This window comes from Chelonoidis abingdonii, chromosome 21, assembly GCF_003597395.2.
Source record: "Chelonoidis abingdonii isolate Lonesome George chromosome 21, CheloAbing_2.0, whole genome shotgun sequence".
Taxonomy (NCBI): Eukaryota; Metazoa; Chordata; order Testudines; family Testudinidae; genus Chelonoidis; species Chelonoidis abingdonii.
In genome coordinates this window covers 15033959-15054149 of record NC_133789.1, presented here as the reverse complement: position 1 = coordinate 15054149, position 20191 = coordinate 15033959, and the positions used below count along the sequence as shown (strand labels likewise).

At 61.9% G+C, this 20191-nt stretch overlaps 1 protein-coding gene across 1 annotated transcript in view; it reads right to left on the bottom strand.

Moving 5' to 3' along the window:
• The window catches only part of ITGA2B (integrin subunit alpha 2b), a 42363-nt gene that overhangs the window by 14055 nt on the left and 8117 nt on the right, over window positions 1-20191 (bottom strand). Inside the window, 19 exon segments of the mRNA XM_075059821.1 lie at window positions 1461-1574; window positions 3169-3297; window positions 4813-4965; window positions 6411-6516; window positions 6864-6944; window positions 7422-7501; window positions 7752-7844; window positions 8321-8468; window positions 8782-8883; window positions 12252-12308; window positions 12441-12539; window positions 13067-13112; window positions 13664-13837; window positions 14543-14754; window positions 18070-18119; window positions 18715-18878; window positions 19320-19365; window positions 19640-19705; window positions 19708-20066. Of these exon segments, the coding sequence (XP_074915922.1) occupies window positions 1461-1574; window positions 3169-3297; window positions 4813-4965; window positions 6411-6516; window positions 6864-6944; window positions 7422-7501; window positions 7752-7844; window positions 8321-8468; window positions 8782-8883; window positions 12252-12308; window positions 12441-12539; window positions 13067-13112; window positions 13664-13837; window positions 14543-14754; window positions 18070-18119; window positions 18715-18878; window positions 19320-19365; window positions 19640-19705; window positions 19708-20066 (2279 nt within the window).

The following is a 20191-nucleotide window of genomic DNA, read 5'->3' as shown; positions in this document are numbered from 1 at the left end:
ATCCCAGAGCAGGGGCATGAGGGAGATGTGATGACACACTGGTCTCCACCGCCCCCCAACCAGGCCCCACTGCCCTCTGCTCTTCTGTGGGGCCGCGAGACCCCAAGGGAAGCAGGGCAGCTGGGCCTCTGCCCATCCAAAGGGAGATGACGGGGCATCTCCAAGCTCCGTCCCCTGGAGCTGCAGCCCAGCATGTCCTGCCCTGCAGGGAGCCCGGACTCTTGGGTTCTATCCCCAGCTCAGTGACGGACTCGCTGTGTGAGCTTGGGCCAGTCACCCAAATCTAGTCCCTGGGGCCTGCAGTTGGAATGATGGGTGCTAGTGCTCCTGAAAATCCGGCCTGTCACTGCTCGGTGACCCTGAGCCTCCAGCCTCTGCCCCAGGGCACCTGACAAAGCAGGTGTGTGCAGCACGTCTGGCCCTGTCATGACCAGGAGACCAGAGCTCGAGATGCTACACTGCCGGGGCCGGGCTCACGCTGTCAGCGGGCACCCTTCCCAGAGGGGTGGGAGGGATCCAGAGCATCCGCTCTCTGGGACAAACCACTCAGGGGTTGGAGACTCACTCTGCTCACCCCCTCAATCTGGGGAGACCCCAGCACAGTTCAAGGGCTGCCCAAACCCACTCAAGTGGAACGCCACGGCCCGTACACGCAGGGCCAAAGTGGATGTGCACTAATGCCCTGTGCAGTACAGTGCAGCCCTGCTGTGGTCCGACAGCCTGCACAGCCCTAGGGGGGATGGACGGGTGGGCAGGCGGGCAAGGGGACCTCAATCTCCCCCCTGGGGGGGGACAGATGGACAGACAGGGGGACTCCACTTGACCTGGGGAGGGGATGGGGAATGGATGAATGGACAAGGAGACCCCACTCACCCAGAGGGGACACATGGGTGGGCAGGGGGGGACCCCATTTGCCCCTAGGGGGAGGATGGATGGGTGGGCAGGGGGAACCCCACACACCTCTGGGTGGGCAGAGGGACCCTGCTCACATCAGGGCTCTGAGCTCAGCACTAATTGAATTTTTGGGTTGGGAGCCAAACTGGAAAAAAAAGTGAGGGAAGGAGCTTTGCGTTGAAGGGAAGCTGAAGATTTAGGGGTTTCTGACCAAAATGAAAACCCCACAACATTTCATTTGGGAAACACCAACCCCAGGGGTTTCCAACCCCAAATCTCCTCCAGAGCTCCAGGCTCCCTGCTGCAGAGCCAGGGGCCATCCGATCTCCCGGGCTTTCCCTAGAGCTCCCCAGAGCAGGGAGCCTGCCAGCCCCGAGAGGCCGGGCACCCGCCAGTGCTCTGGGGGCTGGAGGGCTCCCTGCACGGAGGTGTGGACCTGGGAATACCGGCAGGTTTCCAAGGGACTCTCGCCTTGGCCTGGTCAAATCTGCACCAGGGTCGACAAAACCTGTCACGTCAGCGAATGGGCGAGTGGCTGGGAAAATTCTGACCGGCCGCATCCCCACCTTCCAGACGCTCTGCATCCACAGGATGGAGTGGACAGTCACCATGGCCCGCTGGTCCCTCTCCAGCATCTCCACCTTGCACAGCACGGCCACACAGGACTGGCTGCTGCAGTTCTGCCACAAGACAGAGTGAGTCAGCCCTGAGCCCCCACCCCCTGCCCCCTACGGCACCTGCAGGGTTTGGATCCAGAGCCTGGGGGTGGGGGTTAATTAGTCCCCGTGTGATGTTACTGACATAATCTGGGACCGTAGAAATTATTATTGCAAACACTGTTATATATTTGCACCAAATATTGTCCCAAGGTTGTCGTGTCAGGTGTCTGCGGAAAGGTTATGGTTTGCTGGCTGTGATGATGCTGTCTGGATGCAACATTTGTGTAGCTGAAGTTATGACTATTGGCTCTGTGCTTGTACCTCAGTGTGTTTTGATTCTGAAGTAGCCTTAGTAAAGCATTTGGTCAGCTTTGTGAGAAAGGAATTTGCAAGTTAAGTGCCCAGTCAAGAAACACTTAACTGACAATAGACCTTGGGAGATTCAGTCCACATAAGAAGTCTTCCTGGGGACTTTCAAGATAGCGTGTGGGCAATGGCTGTCATCTGTAAAGCACTGAGTCATGCACGGACATGTGACTTGCCCATGTGACTCCAAACTCCATTTTGCTGTAATTTTCCACAGTAAGAACAAAGAGATGTTCTTACTAAAAAGGCCTCATCTCCATCTCATCTTCAAATCTGCTTCTAACCTCTGGAGGGACTTTGCTACAAACTGAAGCTTTGAACAAAGGACTGAATGACCCATCCCAGCGGGGGATATTCCAGAGACTTGATTTGAACCTGCAGTTTATTCTGTCACTGCTACAAGCCTGGACCAAGAACTTTGCCATCACTGTATGTAATTAATTCCATTTAACCAATTCTAGCTCTCATCTTTATCTTTTTCTTTTTATGAATAAACCTTTAGATTTTAGATTCTAAAGGATTGGCACCAGCGTGATTTGTGGGTAAGATCTGATTTGTAGATTGACCGGGGCCTGGGGCTTGGTCCTTTGGGATCGGGAGAACCTTTTTCTTTTACTGGGGTGTTGGTTTTCATAATCGTTCGTCCCCATAACGAGTGGCACTGGTGATGATACTGGGAAACGGGAGTGTCTCAGGCAATTGCTTGTGTGATGTCTGGTGGGTAGCCAGTGGGGTAAAACCACAGTCCTCTCTGGCTGGCTGGTTTGGGTTGCCTTGGGCTGTAACTGCCCCGCTTGAAGCAATTTGTCCTGAATTGGCACCCACAGTTGGGTCCCACCAGAACCACCCAGCTCCAGAGCAGATGGGGGGCAGGGTGGGAGGGATGGAAGATGCTGGCCCAGCGGGTGTGTGGCCGCTCAGGGGGCAGACACGGAGCTGTCTCCCTTGACAGCACAGTCCATACTGCCCACAGAGTCTGCCTGGTCTCCCAGCCATGCTCTGGCTGCAGGCCCTAAACTACTATCTGAGCTAGAGCCCCCACTAGCGGGGGACCCCTCCACATCCCCCCTTTGCAGCCACCCTGTGTGTATAACAGGGAGGCTAAAGCCCAGGAAGCCACACCCTGGGGACACTGCTTTCCCCTCACCAGGGGCTCTCTGCTCCCCCCAGATTGTCTCTGCACAGTGCTGGGCCTGGCCAGCACCCGCTGTGGCAGTGTCTCGCGGCAGACACCCCCCCTTCTCCTTACCACCAGGGTGGGGTCCCTGAGAGTGCCTGGGCCTGCCTCGGCCTTGTCCGCCTCCCGTCGCTCCCGCCTGTGGACCAGCTGGTAACTCATGTTGTGGCCAGGGGAGGCCGTTGGTTTCTGGCCCTCCAGCTGCAACAAAAGGGGACACGGCCTCATCTCCACATCCCAGTGCGACAGGGATGGGCCCTATGGACCAGCCTCCGTGCCAAACCAGCTCCGGGATTTCTCAGTCCCCCTCAGCCCCTCCACACCAGCCCAGCATTCCCAGCAGCCTGGGCAGACCCACCAGACGCTGCCCAGTGGAACCAGTTCTTGGGGAGCTTTGATATTTGGAAATTTCCTTCAAACTGGAAATTGCAAATGAGTTCGCTTAGGAAACACCAGCCCTAGGTTTCCAGGCCAGACTCTGCTCCCAGGGCCCTGCAGCTCGGGACTGAAACTGATGGGAAAGGATCACAGCTGCTGTTCAGTGGTGAGCAGCAGGGTAAGGGCTTGGCTACACTTGCAAGTTGCAGCGCTGGTGAGGGGGTTACAGCGCTGCAACTTACTCGGTGTCCACACTTACAAAGCTCAGCCAGCGCTGCAACTCCCTGGCTGCAGCGCTGGCTGTACTCCTGGTCTGCTACGGATGTAGCGAATCCAACGCTGGTGATGCAGCGCTGCTCATCAGGTGTGGACACTCACCAGCGCTGTTATTGGCCTCCAGGGTATTTAAGAGGTTCCCATATCCGAGTTCTACATACACCGGAACGTACTCCTGGGACGCTACCAACACAGCTTTGCTCTTTGCTCAGCGATGCAGCTGAGCGAGGCTTTCAATTTCACAGCTGTTGCTGTAGGAGACAAACAGCAGGCGGGGTGGAGGGAGTCCATCAGAGAAGCTGTTATCTGTCTGAAGCTTTTTTACATTAAGAGGATTGAGAGGGGGTGGGGAAATGGCCAGAATTGCAAGGCAGGGAGGTACAGTGTCTGCTCCAAAAACCCACTCGTCTCTGCGCGCCCAACGACTACCCTGTCACACTCCACCACCCGCCGCTTTGAAGCTTGCAAGGCATGGGAGCTGTCAAACAGTGTACTGCTCCAAAAATTCCCACTCTCTCTGTCTCCCCACGCTCGTCAACTCCACCCCACCCCCCTGTTTTGAAAAGCACGTTGCAGCCACTTGAACGCTGGGATAGCTGCCCACAATGCACCACTCCCAACAGCGCTGCAAATGCTGCAAATATGGCCACACTGCAGCGCTGGTCGCTGTCACTGTGGCCACACTGCAGCGCTGGCCCTACACAGCTGTACGATCACAGCTGTAACTCCCAGCGCTGCACATTTCCAAGTGTAGCCATACCCTAAGTAACAAGACTCATGGCCATCTATTTCTGTCAGCAGCTGGCACGCGGACTGCCCCTGGGCTGGGGACCCCACGGCTCCCCCAGAGCTCCAGACCTTGCAAGCCTGGACTCCCAACCGACCCACCGGGGAACCGCCTGCTTTCTGTGGAAATGCAACCTCCAACAAATCAGCATTTTCCAACTAAACTCTGCTTCCTCGGAAACCTCCAACCAGCTCCGCTCAGGGCTCCCACCCTGCAGCTTGGTGGAGCTGGGCCGGCTCCACCCCCCTGCCAGTGCCGCAGATCCCCACTCCTACCCCCAGAGGGTTGAGCCCCGTGGGGCTGGAGCAGTTGATCCTCCCCTCTGTGCTGAGCTCCACCATGTACAGCAAGAAGTCGCCCTGGAACTTGTTCGGGAACTCCACCCACAGCTCCGCTTGGCTCACGGTGCCAGGGCCCTGGTTGTGCAGCTTGGAGAGGAGAGGAGAGGAGAGTAATGCTGGGTGGGAAGGGGGGGCGCCGCGCTGGAGGAAGCCAGCGGGAGGAAGCGGGGAGACAGGAGTTGGGGGGTTGCTTCCTGGTTCTCTAACAGGCTCAGTCCCCACCAGAGTTAGGGGCGTCTACACTGTAAACCAGCCCTGGCAGCGAGTCTTAGGCTCCTGCTGGGGGCTACATGTAATCGCTCCTCATACAGACGCTGTTCCAGACCCCAATCGTTTCCGTTGTCCTCTTCTGAACCGTGTCCAACTCCAAAATTTTTTTCAAGATGGGGTGACCACATCTGCACGCCATGTTCCAGGTGTGGCCGTCCCATGGATTTCTATCTATATACCTAATAAGAGAATGGTGCAGGGTGGGGTCATTAACCTGTTAGCAAGGGGAGCCAGCTTATCAGCTGGGGGCTGTTAACCGGGAGGAGGAAGGGCGGGGTCTGGAAGCGCAGAGTCCCAGCGAGGTGACTCCTCCCTCCCCCCCTCACCTGAGCCTAGGAGGATGCTGATGCTTGGGAAAAGCCTGATGGGGCTGGGACGTGACACTGTAAATAAAGTGCTGGGGTGGGGGGATGGGACTGGACATACAGGTGATGGGGGGAGGGCGGCTTGCAACAAGGCAGCCAGGGAGAGGGGGCGCGCCTGGGCCAGCTCCCCAGCACTGGCAGTGCCGAATGGAGCACGTGAGGGCCGTATGGAACAGAGTGCGTGTGGCGGGGTGTACCTGCGTGTGTACGTACCAGTGCAGGTGCATGCACATGTGTGGGTGGACACGTGTTTGTGTGCCAGCATGTATGGGTGTGGGTGTACCGGTGAATGTGTGGGTTCACTAGCATGGGTAGATGTACCAGCATGTGTGCATGCGGGGAGGGGAGGTGTACCAGCATCCACAGGTGTGTGTTCCAGAGCACATGTGTAGGGATCCACACGTGTCAGTGTACAGTGGGTGGGCATGGGGCTACATGTGTGTGTGGACGTGTACCTGTGTGTGTGGGTGACTGTACCAGCGCGTGTGCGGGGGGGGGGGCAGGGGTGCCACGGCCACCCTGCACAGGCCCAGCCTTGCCGTCAGCTCCCCCGGGCCATGCACGTGCCTTCCCAGTGCCCGCTGCCTGATGCAGCCCCCAGGCTCCCTGTGCCAACCACAGCTCAGCCCCCCCCCCCCCCCCCCATGCATTCCCCCCAGGACAGGTGCTTGGAGAGCCTCTCAGCCAGAGGAGCCCGGCGCAGGGTCCTCCACCCCGGGTGCTCCCAAGCGACACCAGGCATCAGCTGGGGAGGGACAGATTCTCCCCGAGCCATGGCGGCGGCGTTGCTGTGAAAGATCTGGCAGGAGGGGCAGGACTCGGGGGCTCATTGCCCGGCTCCAGGTGAGGGAAGGAGGGCAGGCCCACCCTGTGGCCTCGTGCACCATGGGGCTGTACCTGATAGACATGCTCCACCTTGGGCCCGTGGTCCTCCAGCCGGCGGCTGCCCTCTGCCAGTTCCCAGCCCACCACTGGCAGCACCATGGTGGCTGGCAGCGAATTCCTGTGGGAGCCAAGGCGAGCAGGCTGAGAGCTCCCACTTTCGAGCGCAGGATCAGCTGCAGGGTCCGGCTGGCCCCAGGCTCTGCAAGGCTTGCGGAGCAGAGCTGCTGCCTGCGCCCCACAGAGGGAGGCCACAGGGTGCTAATCTCGGCCCTGCCAGAGGTGCATTTGGAGGGCACAAGGTGGCATTGAGCGGTGCGACTGAGCACTGAGCCAGTACCAGCCCAGACAATCTCAGCCATGGCCACTGCCTGACCCCACCCCGCTCTGGATCCCAGCCGTGCCAGGGAACCCCCCCAAAGGCACCAGGCCCACTCTGCCCATCCCCCATGCCCACGGCCCCCTCACCCTCTCAGGTCCAGCCGTGCAGCGGCCTTGATGGGGATCTGCACCCGCTCCATGTTGCTGTGGGGGCTGTGGCTATTCTTGCTGCAGTCAAAGGGGAAAAGCCAGGTCAGCCGCAGCGCCCGGCGGAGCCCTGCTGGGACAGAGCCGGGCAGAGGCAACTGGAGTGAGGGGCTACAGCAGGGGATGGGGACTCCTGGATCCTATTCCTGGCCTGGGAGGGAACATGGGCTAGTGGCTAGAGCAGGGAACTGGGCCCCAGGACTCCTGGGTCCCATTCCTGCTTCCACTCCTGTGCAACCTTGGGCTGCCAGTTCCCGGAAAGGCTAATTTGGTAACATTCCCAAAGTGCTTTGAGATCCAAAGACAGGGCCAGCCACACCCTGGGCCTTCCCCACTGCTCTGGGCTGGGGCAGGCCGGCAGTGGGGCAGGACCTGAGGCCCTGCCTGGGCTCTACCCCAGACTGACTGATGGGTGGGGTGAAAGGAGCATCCCAGGCCGGCCAGCAGGGCCTGCGGGTGGCTCAGGAAGCCAGGCACTCGAGGCTGCACCTCCATCACCTCCACAGCTGCAGCTGGAACTCGATGGTGTCGCCAGCGTCCTCCAGGTTACTGATGCTGAGCGCCATGTCCACAGTGATCTGCAGGGAGAGGGGAGCTGGTGTCTGCCCGGCCAGAGGGCATGGGCAGGACTCCTCAGCCGGGGGGGATTGGAAAAATCCCCATCCCAGCTTCGGGCACCACCATGCTTGGGTACCTCCATCATCAACGGACAGTGAGAAGCGCCCAGGAGCTGGCGAGTGTGGGCATGTCCTGCCCCATCACCCACGAGAAGGGCAGCTCAGAGGCACCAGTGATGGGTGGCGCATGGCGGGGAGGAAAGGCCCCTACCTTGGTCCCATTCTTCATGGGGTTCCCCAGCTCGCAGATCACCACACGTGTCTCGTTCTCCTTCTTGAGGTTACAGATCAGCTTCTCCAGCCCCTATGGCCAGGGTAAAGAGGCAGAGGGTTACCACGGGGGCAGCAGGGAGTGGCTGGGGGCAGGAGGCTGAGGACTTTCACTGTGGGGGGAGGTGGGGGCTGGACGGGGTCCAGACACACCCGCATGGGAGCTCCCCATCCCAGACCCGCTCTGAACCAAAGTGAGTGCAGCATTCACTGCAGGATAACAACCTCCCACTGCAGCCAGCTAAGGGAGTGACCCCGTGGCAGAGGGCAAGGCTGTAGGTCCAGGGTTCAAACCCCGTTGACAGCGCAGGCAGACGATGCAATGGCAGAGCCATGGAGACCACAGAGGGACTGTGACTGCAACTGCAGCAGGGTGTCGCCTGGCACCCCATGGAGAGCTCTGGGTGGTCTCCTTCCACCTGCTGGGGGAGGGGACCCCTTTACCCAGTGATTCCCTGCAGTGGGGGAAAGGTGCCAGCACCGCAGTGCCCTCTGGGAGCCCACCCATACCTGGACGTTGCTGGTGGCTTTCTGATAGTGGGCGTCGTGTGGCAGCTGCAGCCGCAGCTCAGCCTCGAAGGCGCCTTCGCCTACGTTGGTGGCGTCAGCCAGGATATGAACCACGTTCTCAGCCCCAATGAACAGCTGGGACACGGGCCTGAGAGATAGAAGGAAGGATTCTGAGCCCTGGCCCGACCCAGAGGAATCCAGGGCTTGGCCAATAGGAGCCACCTACGCTGTGTGTCGGCCAGTGGAAGCTGACTAAAAGTGGACCACAGCCAATGGGGAACAAGCCCTTGCGAGCCCTAGGGATCAGCAGGTCAGCTCGGTCCATCAGTCCTGTGTCCTGCCAGCACCAGCCGAATCCCCCATGCACCGAATGCTGCAGCACGGCAGGGAAGGAAATTCCTTCCTGACCCCCAGCCCAGTAGCGTGAGGATGGACCTGGCTTCAGCTCAGCTGGTGCTTACGTGTGGGCGGCAAGCTGCAGCTCCGGGACGCAGACGTTGTCCTCACCGCAGTCCAGCACGATTCTTGTCTGGGGCCAAGCAGAACACAAAGCAAGAGCAGTTCTTCAGCCTCACAGCCAGTGACGCCACGGGGACCAGCCCTGGCACCGCTCTGCCCCAGAGAGCCCAGCAGGAAGAGGAAAGGCTGAGGCCAGGGTGGGACTGAGGGGCACCAGCAGAGCTGGGGGAAAGTCTAGGACTGGGATAGCAGGGGCCTGTGGGTCATGGTTATGGGGCAGTGGCAGAGCTGTGGGGTGTGGGGGAGAGCCCAGGACTGGGCTGGCAGGAGCTGCAGGCTGGGATTGAGGGGCACTGGCAGATCTGTGGGGTAGGGGGAGCCCAGGGCTGGGCTGGCAGGGGCTGCAGGCTGGGATTGAGGGGCACTGGCAGATCTGTGGGGTGAGGGGGAGCCCAGGGCTGGGCTGGCAGGGGCTGCAGGCTGGGATTGAGGGGCACTGGCAGATTTGGAGCAGGGAGCCAGGGTGCATAAATGGGGGCTGCGGTAAGGTGAGGGGCCCAGCAGAGCTGTGGCGAGAGTCCCAGGCGGGGACAGCAGGGGCTGCAGGTCTGGGATCATGGGGCGGTGCTAGGGCTGGGATAGTCAGGGGCTGCGGGTCGGGTTGATGGCGCATGTGGTGGCAACACCTGCTCTGGAACCCCGTGCTGCCCTAGAGCAGCCCAGTCCCAGCTCTCGGCTGTCCCAGCTGCCAGGGTCAGTGCTGATTTGTTTTTTCCAAAACAAAACGATGGGGCTCAGCTGTCCTTGGAATTCAGCCTCGTCCTGGGGTGGAGGGGAAGGAGAGTTGATGTAAGGGGTGCCCCACCGCCAGCAGGTTCAACCTCTGGCACACTGTAACCCTTCCTGCTAGGACGAGAGTGGCCTGCCCTGGCCAGGGCCTTGAGCCTGGCCCCCTGACCAGCGAGACAGAGACTGACCAAAGGGAATTTTTTGTATGATTTCTGTCCCCGGACAAGCGTTGCTCGTTTCCCCTGTAGGCTGTGGAGTGCCGGGGGGAGCAGTGTGAGCTGTCAGATCAAGCAGACGTGGAAGGGGGGGTGTCACGGCCCACAGCTGGAGCAAAGAGTCCGATATTGGAAGCTGGAAACCCAGGAATCTGCACGGGGGTCAGAGCGCCAGTGCCTGTGGCCGTGGGCAGAGCCAGGCTCGGGGCTGGAGCTGAAGGCCGGTTGATGCAGGTAGAGCTGGAGGAAGCCCACCAATAGTGGTCACTGCTCGGTCCATGCTCTGTGAAACCCGCCCAGCCAGGCTTTAACCCTGGCTCCTGTGCTCGGCCCTGGGTGTCGCATGGCAGGGCTAGACGCGACCAGTCAGCTGATGGGCCGTAACCCCACAGCTGGGCGTGCGCTGCCGTCCGTGCCAGAAGACTGGCTCAGCCAGACCCGTGGCACAACTCAGGGCTGCAGGAGGCTGGGCCCAGTGGGGCTCAGTGGCCAGGCCGAGCGGGACCATGGCTGACACCTAAGGGGGAATGTGTGAGTGATGGCGTGTAGCCTAGTAGAGGTGGCTTGGCAGAGCCACCCTGGGTGCCGCAAGGGGACCGCTGCTGAGGAGCAGCCCCGTCTTGAGCCCCCTACCCGCAGGTAGGCTGTTGGAGATTCTGGCCTCAGGGCTCCTCCTTGATAGCTGCAGCTCCAGGCCCGGCCTGCCTGGTGTTGTGCAGCTCCGACCCTTCGCCCCGATTTTGGGCTTCAGCCGTCCACTGCAGAGTCGGCGGCCAGCCTGGGGAGCAGAGATCACTGGGAGGGGGCCGCAGTGCCCTCGTCACCACTAGGCTGCCATGTGCCCAGCGCGCTCTAGATCACGTCCCTGGCCCATGCAGCCGCCCCTGCGCGCCGCTGGCGTGCCCATGCCAACCCATGGGCCCCAGCTCCCATAGCCACCATCCCCGGTGACACGCTGCCACCATGGCCCCCAGCCCTGCTGCCCTCCTGCTTAACTTGGTGACGCTGCACCCACGGTTTCTGGATAATATGCCTTATGAGTGTGAACATGATGTACCTGAACATGTGTCATGAAAGGGCCCCTTGTAACGGGCTCATTTTTACAAGGTTAAATAACCCTTTTGCTTGGAGTGTGCTTTTTTTTTCAGGGGGCCCATTTCATGTCGGATCACTTCATCTTCTAGCTTTCAACAGAGAATTTACTGAGGCTCTAGTGTAAATGCACATTAGCGGTCATGATGGTGTTGGAAATCTCGATGGCTCCCCTGACTCCGACAACTGGCTGTAAATGGTTTCTTTACCTTGCACACCTCCGTGGGCCAGCCCAGGGGGAACGGAGACTCGGGGCTCCCAGGACAGTGACCATGTCACTGGATATACAAATCCATCGTAAATCTTTGGTACTTTTCATTGCGTGGGGGACCCAGGGAGACCAAAGATTCCCGCCTTGTCCAAGCTATAAAGGGGGCGACAGCACAAGGGGCTGCAGTCGTGGAGAAAACCCCTAGGTTACACTGTGAGCTGGAACTAAAAGGCTGTGCCAGGGGACAGGCTCGGGCCAGGCAGAAGGAGTTAGTCTGTGAAGCAGCTCATGGGCCCATTCTGCGGGTGAGATTTACCTTGCTACTAGTTCTTAATATATTAGGCTGAGACTTGCGTTTTTGCTTATTTTCTTGTGACTCACTGTGTTCTGTCTGCTATTACCTGAAACCACTTAAATCTCCTGTCTGTATTTTAATAAAATACTTTGCTTTATTAATAACCAGAGTAAGTGGATAAACTTGGGGTGCAAACAGCTGGGCATCTCTCTCGTTCAGTGTAGAGGGGGACATGTTGAGTTTTACCCTGTACAGAGTTAATGGATTTATTTGGGAAATGTGGTGTTGGTGTGCTGGCAGACAAGTAACCTGCAGAGCAGTTGTTGGTTACAGGCTGCAGACTTTGGGGTGTGGATCAGAGCCTGGGGTCTGGCTGCCAGCAGGCTGGCACGTCTGGCTCAACAAAGGCAGGGTTCTGGAGGGCCCAAGTGGCAGGGAAAATGGGCTTCCGGTAATTTCAGCACTCAGTGACAGCCAAGGATCTCTGTGACCGAACCATCACAATGGGCCCCCTGGCTCTGGCACTATACCGCCCCCGGCCTCCATCCCCACCATCCCCTGGCTCTGGCCATCTTGTGCTGCCTGCCCCCAGCCACGCTGCCTCTGGGTCCCGGCCATGCTCTCCGCAGCCTCCAGCCCGCACCCATGGCTTCTGGCCACACTGACCTCAGCCCGCTGCCCCTGGCTAGCCACCCCTGGCTCCCATCCCTTGCGCGCCTCACTCCTCGTCACGCTCCCCCCGCCGGCCTAGCCCGCCTTCCCCCTGGTTTCTGGCCATGCCATCGCCTGGCACCCGGCCTCCCTGCCTCACGGCCCAGTCCCACCGCTCCCTTGCTCCTGGCCACGCTGGCCCTCACCACTGGCACTCACTTATTCTCTCGGAGGCTCTTTCCCTTGATGGCCCGCACCACAGCCTGGATGGTGAAGCTGCGAGGGACGACAACAGGCTGGTGAGGCTTTGGCCTGGCATTTGTGGGGGAGGAGCCAAGCAGCTCCTGGTCCCTAGCACCCCCTCCACGCCCTGCACACCAGAACCCCCCACCCCCATCCTTAGCTCACCAGCTGACAGGGGTCCTGTCGACAGCGCAGGCCTTCTCCTCGGGGTTCAGCACGTCTGGCACTAGCAGCTGGCTACTGGCCACCACCACAGGCTGGGCTCTGTGGGCACCATCAAGCCAGTCAAACCCAGGGGAATGGCACTGGCTCTGTAATATCAGGGCCAGCAGGCAGGGAGGGGGCAATCCCATCCAGGGGGCAAGCAAGAGGGACACGTGGGATCAGAGCTGGGCCCAGCCCAGCCGCGAGGAGCAACAACCCCAGGGCCTGAAGTCTGACCAGTCAGAGAAGCTCTGTGGGCCGGCAGCAGCAGCAGGCTGTTATCCCCAGGGCAAGGGCGGCTGGCAGGGAGGAAGGGCTGGGTCTGTGCCAGCCACCTCCCCCACAGCTGGGAACCTAGGCACTGGGGGAGGTGTTATGCAATGGGGGGCTGCTGCTTGGTGCCAGGGCGGGGTCTGTGCTGGGCACCACGCTACTGACCCCTCCCAGACCCAGCCAGGGCTCCAGGCCCCGATCCTGGGGGCAGCAGCCTCTACTGACTTCAGTGCTGCTGGCTCTGGGTGCAGCTCATGTGCACAGGGCCCATGGGTACTCACCCACCCCCTGCCCAGCCAGCCCTGGGCACTCACCTGTACACGGCCACCTTGCTGGCGCCGAACGCCCCAACCAGCACATCTGGGGACGCAAGCCAAAGGTCATAGCGGGCTTCACAGGGCAGACACAGGATCCTGCCAGCTCAGCTGTGTGGCAAAGCTGCCAGCAGGAGCCGGGGCAAGGAGCCAGGACTCCAGCCAGCCAGGGGGGCACCTGCCTACAGGGCCCAGAGAGCCACACCCTGCTAGGAAGCGGTGTTCAGCATTTCTCAGGGGACAGCACCCAGCACGGGGTGACCCAGGAGGAGCGGGCAGTGGCCGACACAGGATGGAAGCCCAGGGGACAGCACCAGGCATGGGAGAGGGGGTCGAGGGGGCAGCACCAGGCATGGGAGAGGGGAGCCCAGGGATCAGCACCAGGCATGGGAGGGGGAACGGGCGCAGAGGCCAGGGGGCAGCGCCTGGCAAGGGAATGGGGTTCCGGGGGGAGTGGAGGCTGAGCCCTCTTCCCCACACACTTATCTCCCTCCCCAAAGGTTCCGGGCCACAGGCCCTGCCCAGCTCCAGGCCTGTGCCCCTGGTGGGCCTGGGGTGGCACTGGCCAGGGCTGGGGGACTGAGAGGGTGGCCGTACCTGGGTACCCGTTGGCATCGATGTCGGTGGCGCCGCGCACGGAGAAGCCGAAGGCGGCACGACCAGGAAAGGGGCTCTCCAGGACCTGCGAGGCCGGCGTGCGGAGCCCCTCGCTGCACCCCCTGAAGATGAGCACACGACCGCTCCCGGCGAACGGAGCCCCCACCGCCACGTCTGAGGGGACAGGACAGCAGGGCCCACAAGCCGGGCCCCGGCCAGAGCAGCTGAGCCCCAAGCACACCTGCCTCAGGAACCAGTCACTCCTCATCCCCGGGGGGCAGGATCCCAGCCACTGAGGCAGTGACGGGCCCCAGACGTTACACACTGACTAGAGGGGGACCCAGGGCTCGGAGTGTCGTGTCTAGGGGGCAGAGTGGGGGCTGGGAGCCAGGATTCTATCCCCAGCTTTGGCAGAGGAGTTGGGACTAGTGGTTAGAGTTAAGGGGGGCGGGGGACTGAGAGTCAGGACTGTTTCTGGCTCTACTACTGTGTGTGGCTATGAGCGACTCGTCGCTTGGCCTCAGTTTCCCCACTATATAGCAGGACTCAGCTCTTCCGCCCTGCGAGCACTTTGAGACCTGGGGCTCGGCCATCCCAGGGCTGCCTCCCAGCCTGCCAGTGACTGTCCCGTGGAGGCTGCTGGGTCATTGCCCTGCTCCCTGCCCCCGGGGCACTCCCCCACCATGGGGCACACCTCCCCAGGGCATCCCGCCGGCTGCCGGCACCAGCTCCCCTGGGCTCAGTCTGGTGCTGATCAGCACCCCAGGTGCCCTGCCCCAAACCCAGCCATGAGGCCATGAGGGGGTCTCTGGGCTCCCAAAGCCCCCTGCCCTGAGCACTAGCAGACTGACGCCCGGGGCCGCTGCGGCTGGGTGTTACCGACGTAGCCGTCCTGGTCCAGGTCCCCCGCAGGAGCGATGGCTGTACCGAAGCGGCCGAAGACCTCGGTGCCGGTCATGGTCTGTGCGGGGTGCCTGTAGGGGTGGGGGCCCCGGTGCTGCAGGTACAGGTAGACGCGCCCCACCTCGTAGAGCTTGTGGTCGGAGCGGGACACCATGTACAGCGGCGCCCCCACCAAGATGTCGTCCTTCCTGGTGGCAAAGGGGGCAGATGGCAGGGCTCTGGGTTCCCTCCCTGCCAGCCGCAGGGCCAATGAACGAAAGGAGGATCCCACGCCGGTGTGTAGCGTGGGATGGAGCAGCCCCCGCAGAGAACGCATTGGGCCACTGCAGCTAACACTAGTCGTGCCCCACGGCTGATGCTCTGGACACGGACACACCCCAGCTCTGTCTTCCCCAGGCCCCTTCAGGCAGCTGCCCCGGGCTACACGGGCCTTGTGCTCGCGGTGGGGTGGGCTACCCCTCGGCTCTGCCCACTCCTGCCCCCTGCCCCTGCTCACCTGGGGCAGCCAGCCTCGCCAGCACAGTGAGTGCTTGTGACTCACCATATGCAGCAGCAAGCTATACATGGGGGTGGGGAGTTGATGGAGGTTGTTGGACAAAACGCAAGGCGTTGCTGTGGGGAAGCGCTCAGTATTGTGCACTGAGATGTGCCCGAGGCTGGGGTACCTTTGTAGTGGTAGTCGCGGTGGCTCATTTTTAGGATATGGTTCATGGTCTCATGTATGTTACATTGAGGTTTGAATGGGAGACCGCCTGAGGATGTCTTTCATCGACTCAGAGGCACCCGGTGATCTGGTGGCGTCGCTCTTTCGCGATGAGGTTGGCGAGCCAAGGGTGCGGGGTGTGGGATGGCGGTGTGGCTTGCACATCCTACACCCAGCAGCGTGGCTGGGGTGGTCGGGGGGGCTCTGGCTGAGATGTTGTAGGGGGTCGCCCTGAGCAGAGCTCTAGGGTATCGTGTGACGGGCGCCCCCGCGCCGCTTTGCACGGGATGGTGAGCTCGTGCGCCAGGTGCTATGGGGTGTGCTAATGTTGCATGTCTGGCGAACTCGCGTCGTCGGGGCAATAGATTCAGTAGAGCACGACTGGGGGCTATGCTGGAGGGAGGTAGTAGTGTGCATGGAGGCCTGCTAGGAGTCCACGGCAGGGGTCGTGCCAGCGTGTAGGCGCTGGTGGCGTGCTCGGGCCTGCGCGATGGCAGGGTGACCCGATGTGGGATGGTGGAGGGCGACTGAGTAGGCGAGTGGCCTCTGCTGCCCCTCCTCCAGGCATGGATGTGTGGGTCGAACAGTCATGGGGCTACTTGCTCAGTGCCAAGGTGCCAAGCCAGCGTGGGGTGCAGACCTCTCTTAACCATCGCCGATAGTCAGAATAGGCAACAGCCACGTTTGGGACCAACAGTTATGACGCACCTGAAGGACCTGTGGGGGGTAGGGACTGAGTAAGGGCAGGGCCGTGCTGGGCTGGCCAATGCCTGTCACCCCAACGCTGCCGCCCCGCTGCTGCGACCCACGGGGGTCCCCACCCGAGCATCTGGCCAGCTGCCGGCTCACTTCGCGGACCCGCCCCCCCTGCGATATCCGACGCCCTGGTGGTGGGGGGTCTCCGACCAGCTCTGCTAGTGCCCGCTCATTCCCGTTACCCGGGCAGACCCCCATGGTACGTCCCAGCCCTGGGGTATCCCGCCAGCTCTGCCAGTGCACCCTCACCCCGTGATCCTCGCAGCCCCCTGCTCACCCAGTCACTGGATCCCACCAGCTCGCCAGTGCCCCTCACTCCCGACCCGCAGCCCCCCGCTAGCCGGCCCTGGGGTCCACCCAGCCTCTCCAGTGCCCCACTCTCAACTCCAGCCCCCTGCTAACCCAGCCCTGGCAGGTCCCACCCAGCTGTGCCAGTTCCCCTCACTCCCAACCGCCAGCGCCCTGCTAGCGCGCGGTCGCTGGCTCCCCCCCAGCTCTGCGCAGATGCCCCTCCACTCCCGACCTGGCAGCCCCCTGCTAGCCCAGTCTGGGCTCCCCCCAGCTCTGCCAGTGCCCCCTCACTCCCCAACCCGCAGCCGCCCCCCTGCAGCCCGCCTGGGCCTCTCTTGTCAGAGACTGGAGTAACTAGGCCAACTTTTTCGAAGTGGCCACTGCTTTGGAGCCCAGAGTTTGTGGAGCCCAGGGAGACGCCTGGGCTGGGAAGTGGGCACCTTTTGACACTGCTCCCCCTTGGCTGGGGCAGACAGGAAATGAAGGGAGGAGGAGGAGGGTTGGAAAGGGGTAGATGGGCGCGGGCACGTACCTGCTCACTCTGGATAGCTCTGTACCAGCACCAGAGACTTCCTAGCATGAAGATCTCGACCTGCCGGAGGGAGTAAACAAATCAGCAGAGAGGGTGCGGGGCTGCAGTCCCCTCCCGCCAGGCGCTGGGAGATGTGGGGCTGCTCCTGACCCTAAGTCGCGTCTCTCTGGGGCCATTGTTCCTGGGGAGAGTAGGCAGCGATAGCCCAGGCATAGGTGGTGGCCCATGAGGGGCTCGGTTTGGAGGGGTCTCTGCGGCGAGCCCACATTGCAGGGAAACCTGCCTGCCGCCCCCCCCCCGGACACTCCCACACCAACCTGGAGCACATGGTCAACCTGCACGCAAAGCTCAGGCGAGAAGGGCGGATAAAGCATGAAGCGGAGTCCCATGGGCATCCCTCTGGCTACTCCCAGCCCGCCCCCACTGTGCCCCCCAAGACTCACCTCCCCACATCCGTTCTCTGTTGGGATGCCCACGACATAGCCTCGTGAAGAAAACAAAGTCACCCGCGACCCACCCGGGCAGAGGCTGCTGAGCCGCTGGCCAGGCACCCCCAAAACAAAGGGCAAAGCCCTGTCCCCCGGGGCCAGTAGGAGGGACCTGGAAAGGTCAGACTGGGCGAGCACAAGAAAGCCGCTTGCCTCCCCCTCGCGGAAGGGTTGGCACTCGGCTGCTTGCCAGACCTCTGCACCCTCTGGGCGGCATCGCACAGTATCGGTGCTGCGGGCGTCAACTGCCGGCTCTGAGCCAGCACCAGCGTCAGCAGGCAGCCAGGGGCACGGGTGCTCTGGCAAGCTGGGAGGAGTGTAGTAAATCGGATAACAGCCCAGGCTGGTAGACTTGTCCACTGAGAAAGTACTAATGGAGTCAGGCAGCGATGATGGCAGTCTGGTGGGGCAGGGACCTTCCGGGGCGAGGAAGCACTGGGGGGCAGGAGAATTTGGGTGTTGGGGGAGCCTGGGAGGGCAGGAGCTTCTGGCTGCAAGCCATTGCTGAAAAGGCAGAGCCCCATTGCACCGGAGGTGGACAGCTGGCGATGGAGCCTTACCCTTCCTCTGCTCCCACCCTGATGCCCTAGAACAGGCATGGTGGGGGGGGTCACCTGCGACCGGCCGGGCGTGGGGCGAGCCAAGTCTGTCTGTGCCCAGTGGCAGCCCCAGAACGCATGTGCAGCTTCAGGGGTTCGCAGGGGACCAACACAAGCCTAAGGTGATCCCCTACCTGGCGTAGGCGGGGCCCATGCGAACTCCCCCACGGCCACCGAAGTAACCCTGCAGAGAGAGGAGCGAGGGTTAAACCTTCCGAACACGCCCCTGCCCCGCACACTCCAGGCAGTAACGCCGGGCATCCGTCTCGGGGAAGGAGAATGCCAGTGGTGGTGGTGGGGGAGCAGGCCAGGACCCTTGGCTGTCACCCCGACTCTGGAGGGAGTGGGTCATAATCGTAAGAATTCTCTCGGTGGAAGACCTCAAGGCAGGGTATCTAGTCCCCCCTGCTCAGGCAAGACCACGATCGCCTCAACGAGACAGAGAATTTTTCCAGGCCGGTCCCTTAAGTGCACCCTGATAGGATGAACTGACACCCTCTGGGTTTTAGCAGGCCTAATGCTCAATGCTAGCGGGGGGGGGGGGAGGGGGGATCACCATGGGCACGGCTGGGGTGGGCGAGCCAACTCTGCTCCATATTGCTGCCCCTGGAGCCCGGTTGGTAGTGGGGCAGAGCAGCACTGGGGGCTGGGAGCCAGGACTCCTAGGTTCTCTGCCCAGCTCTGGAGGGAAGTGGGGTCTGGTGCTTAGACCGGGGGCAGTGTGGACCCTGCCAGTGTCCTGCTGGCACCGGGGCCAGTCAGTCTCTCCCGGGCCCAGCCATGAGGTGGGCAGGTTGCTGGGGGAGGCTGCACTCACCTCTGTAGGCATCATCGTACTCATTGTACATGTCCTCGGTGACCTGCTCCGGGGCCACGGACCAGAGCAGGGCGCTGCCCGGGACGTGGGACACGACTGCTGACAGATTGACCGAGTAGATCAGCCCTGGGGGAACATCCAGGCTGCCCGTGAGTCAGGCAGGGGCTAGGGAGAGTGAGAGAAGGAGGGGCCCCTGCCCAACATGGCCATCCTGCACCCCCGCCCCACAGCATCCCCTTCACCAGCCTCACGCTAGCTCCTGGGGGTCCCCACGAGGGGGCAGGGGCTGTTTGGCATTTTCCATGTGCCATGGGCAGGTCCCTGCCTGAGAGGGATGCTCCAAGCTCAAGGGGTTCTAGGTACAGACCCTGGGGGCAGCCTCTGCCAGCCACGATGGGACACCACGGACGGGTTGGGCAGGGTCAGTCCAGCCCCCTGGGCACAGGCAGGCACAGTGCCCCCAGCACAGCGGAGGGGGGAGCCCTGGGGGCGGTTCTGTCAGCGTTGCCATGGCTCCTCCTCCTCCCCCCACCGTCCCCAGAGCCCCCCAGGAACCAGAGCCCTTACCCACAAAGTAGTATCCTCCCGGGGCACCCAGCACCAGCCTGCCAGCCTGCAAGGGAACAGGACAGGCCTGAGTGAGTGCCCCACCCGGAGACACCCCCATGGGCACGAACACACCCCCACGGACAGGCCCAACGGGCACGCACAGCCCCCCAACAGGCACCCCCCATGGGCACATGCGCACATACCCCCACGGGCACCCCCCATGGGCACAGGCGCACACACCTCCATGGGCACACACACTCATAGGCACGTTTCCATGGGCACTCCCCCAAGACTCCCACCACCATGGACAGAGCTGGGTGCCCCCGGGCCGTACTCACGTGGGTGATGGTGGCACTGAAGCCCAACTCGCAGTACCGCTTGTCATTGACTGTGGAGAGGGGCACAAGGCCGCGTTAGTGCCACGCTCCTGGGGCAGGGGGAGCTGGGGGATGTTGGGGGGTTGCCCCTGAGGAGTTTGGCTGTGATCTTCACTCGGCATAGCCAGGCTTCCAGGCTGGGCCAGGAACCCACTCATCTGCCCTGGCCAGCGGGATGCCAGCTGGCACCTCTGGCGTCCCTCGTTGGTCAGCGCCCCGCAGCCAGCCTCCTCGGCAGGGAGTGAGCTGCTGGGTCCACGGGGCAGCCAGATGCCTGGGTTTGGCCTTCCCAGGGTGAACCTAGGGCCCAAAGGCGTTGGCAGAGATCTCCCTGCGTGGGGCCCCTCGGCTGAGTGTGCTGTGGGCACGGAGGGACTGGGAGTGAGGCCTGAAATGGACAACAATGAACGCAGGGGAGGGGAGTGAGGGGCTCCCTGGATGCCCCCAATTCCCCTGTACCCCAGGGTCCAGCCACCACTCCTCATGGGGTCCCTGGCGAGCCCCTGGCCTCGG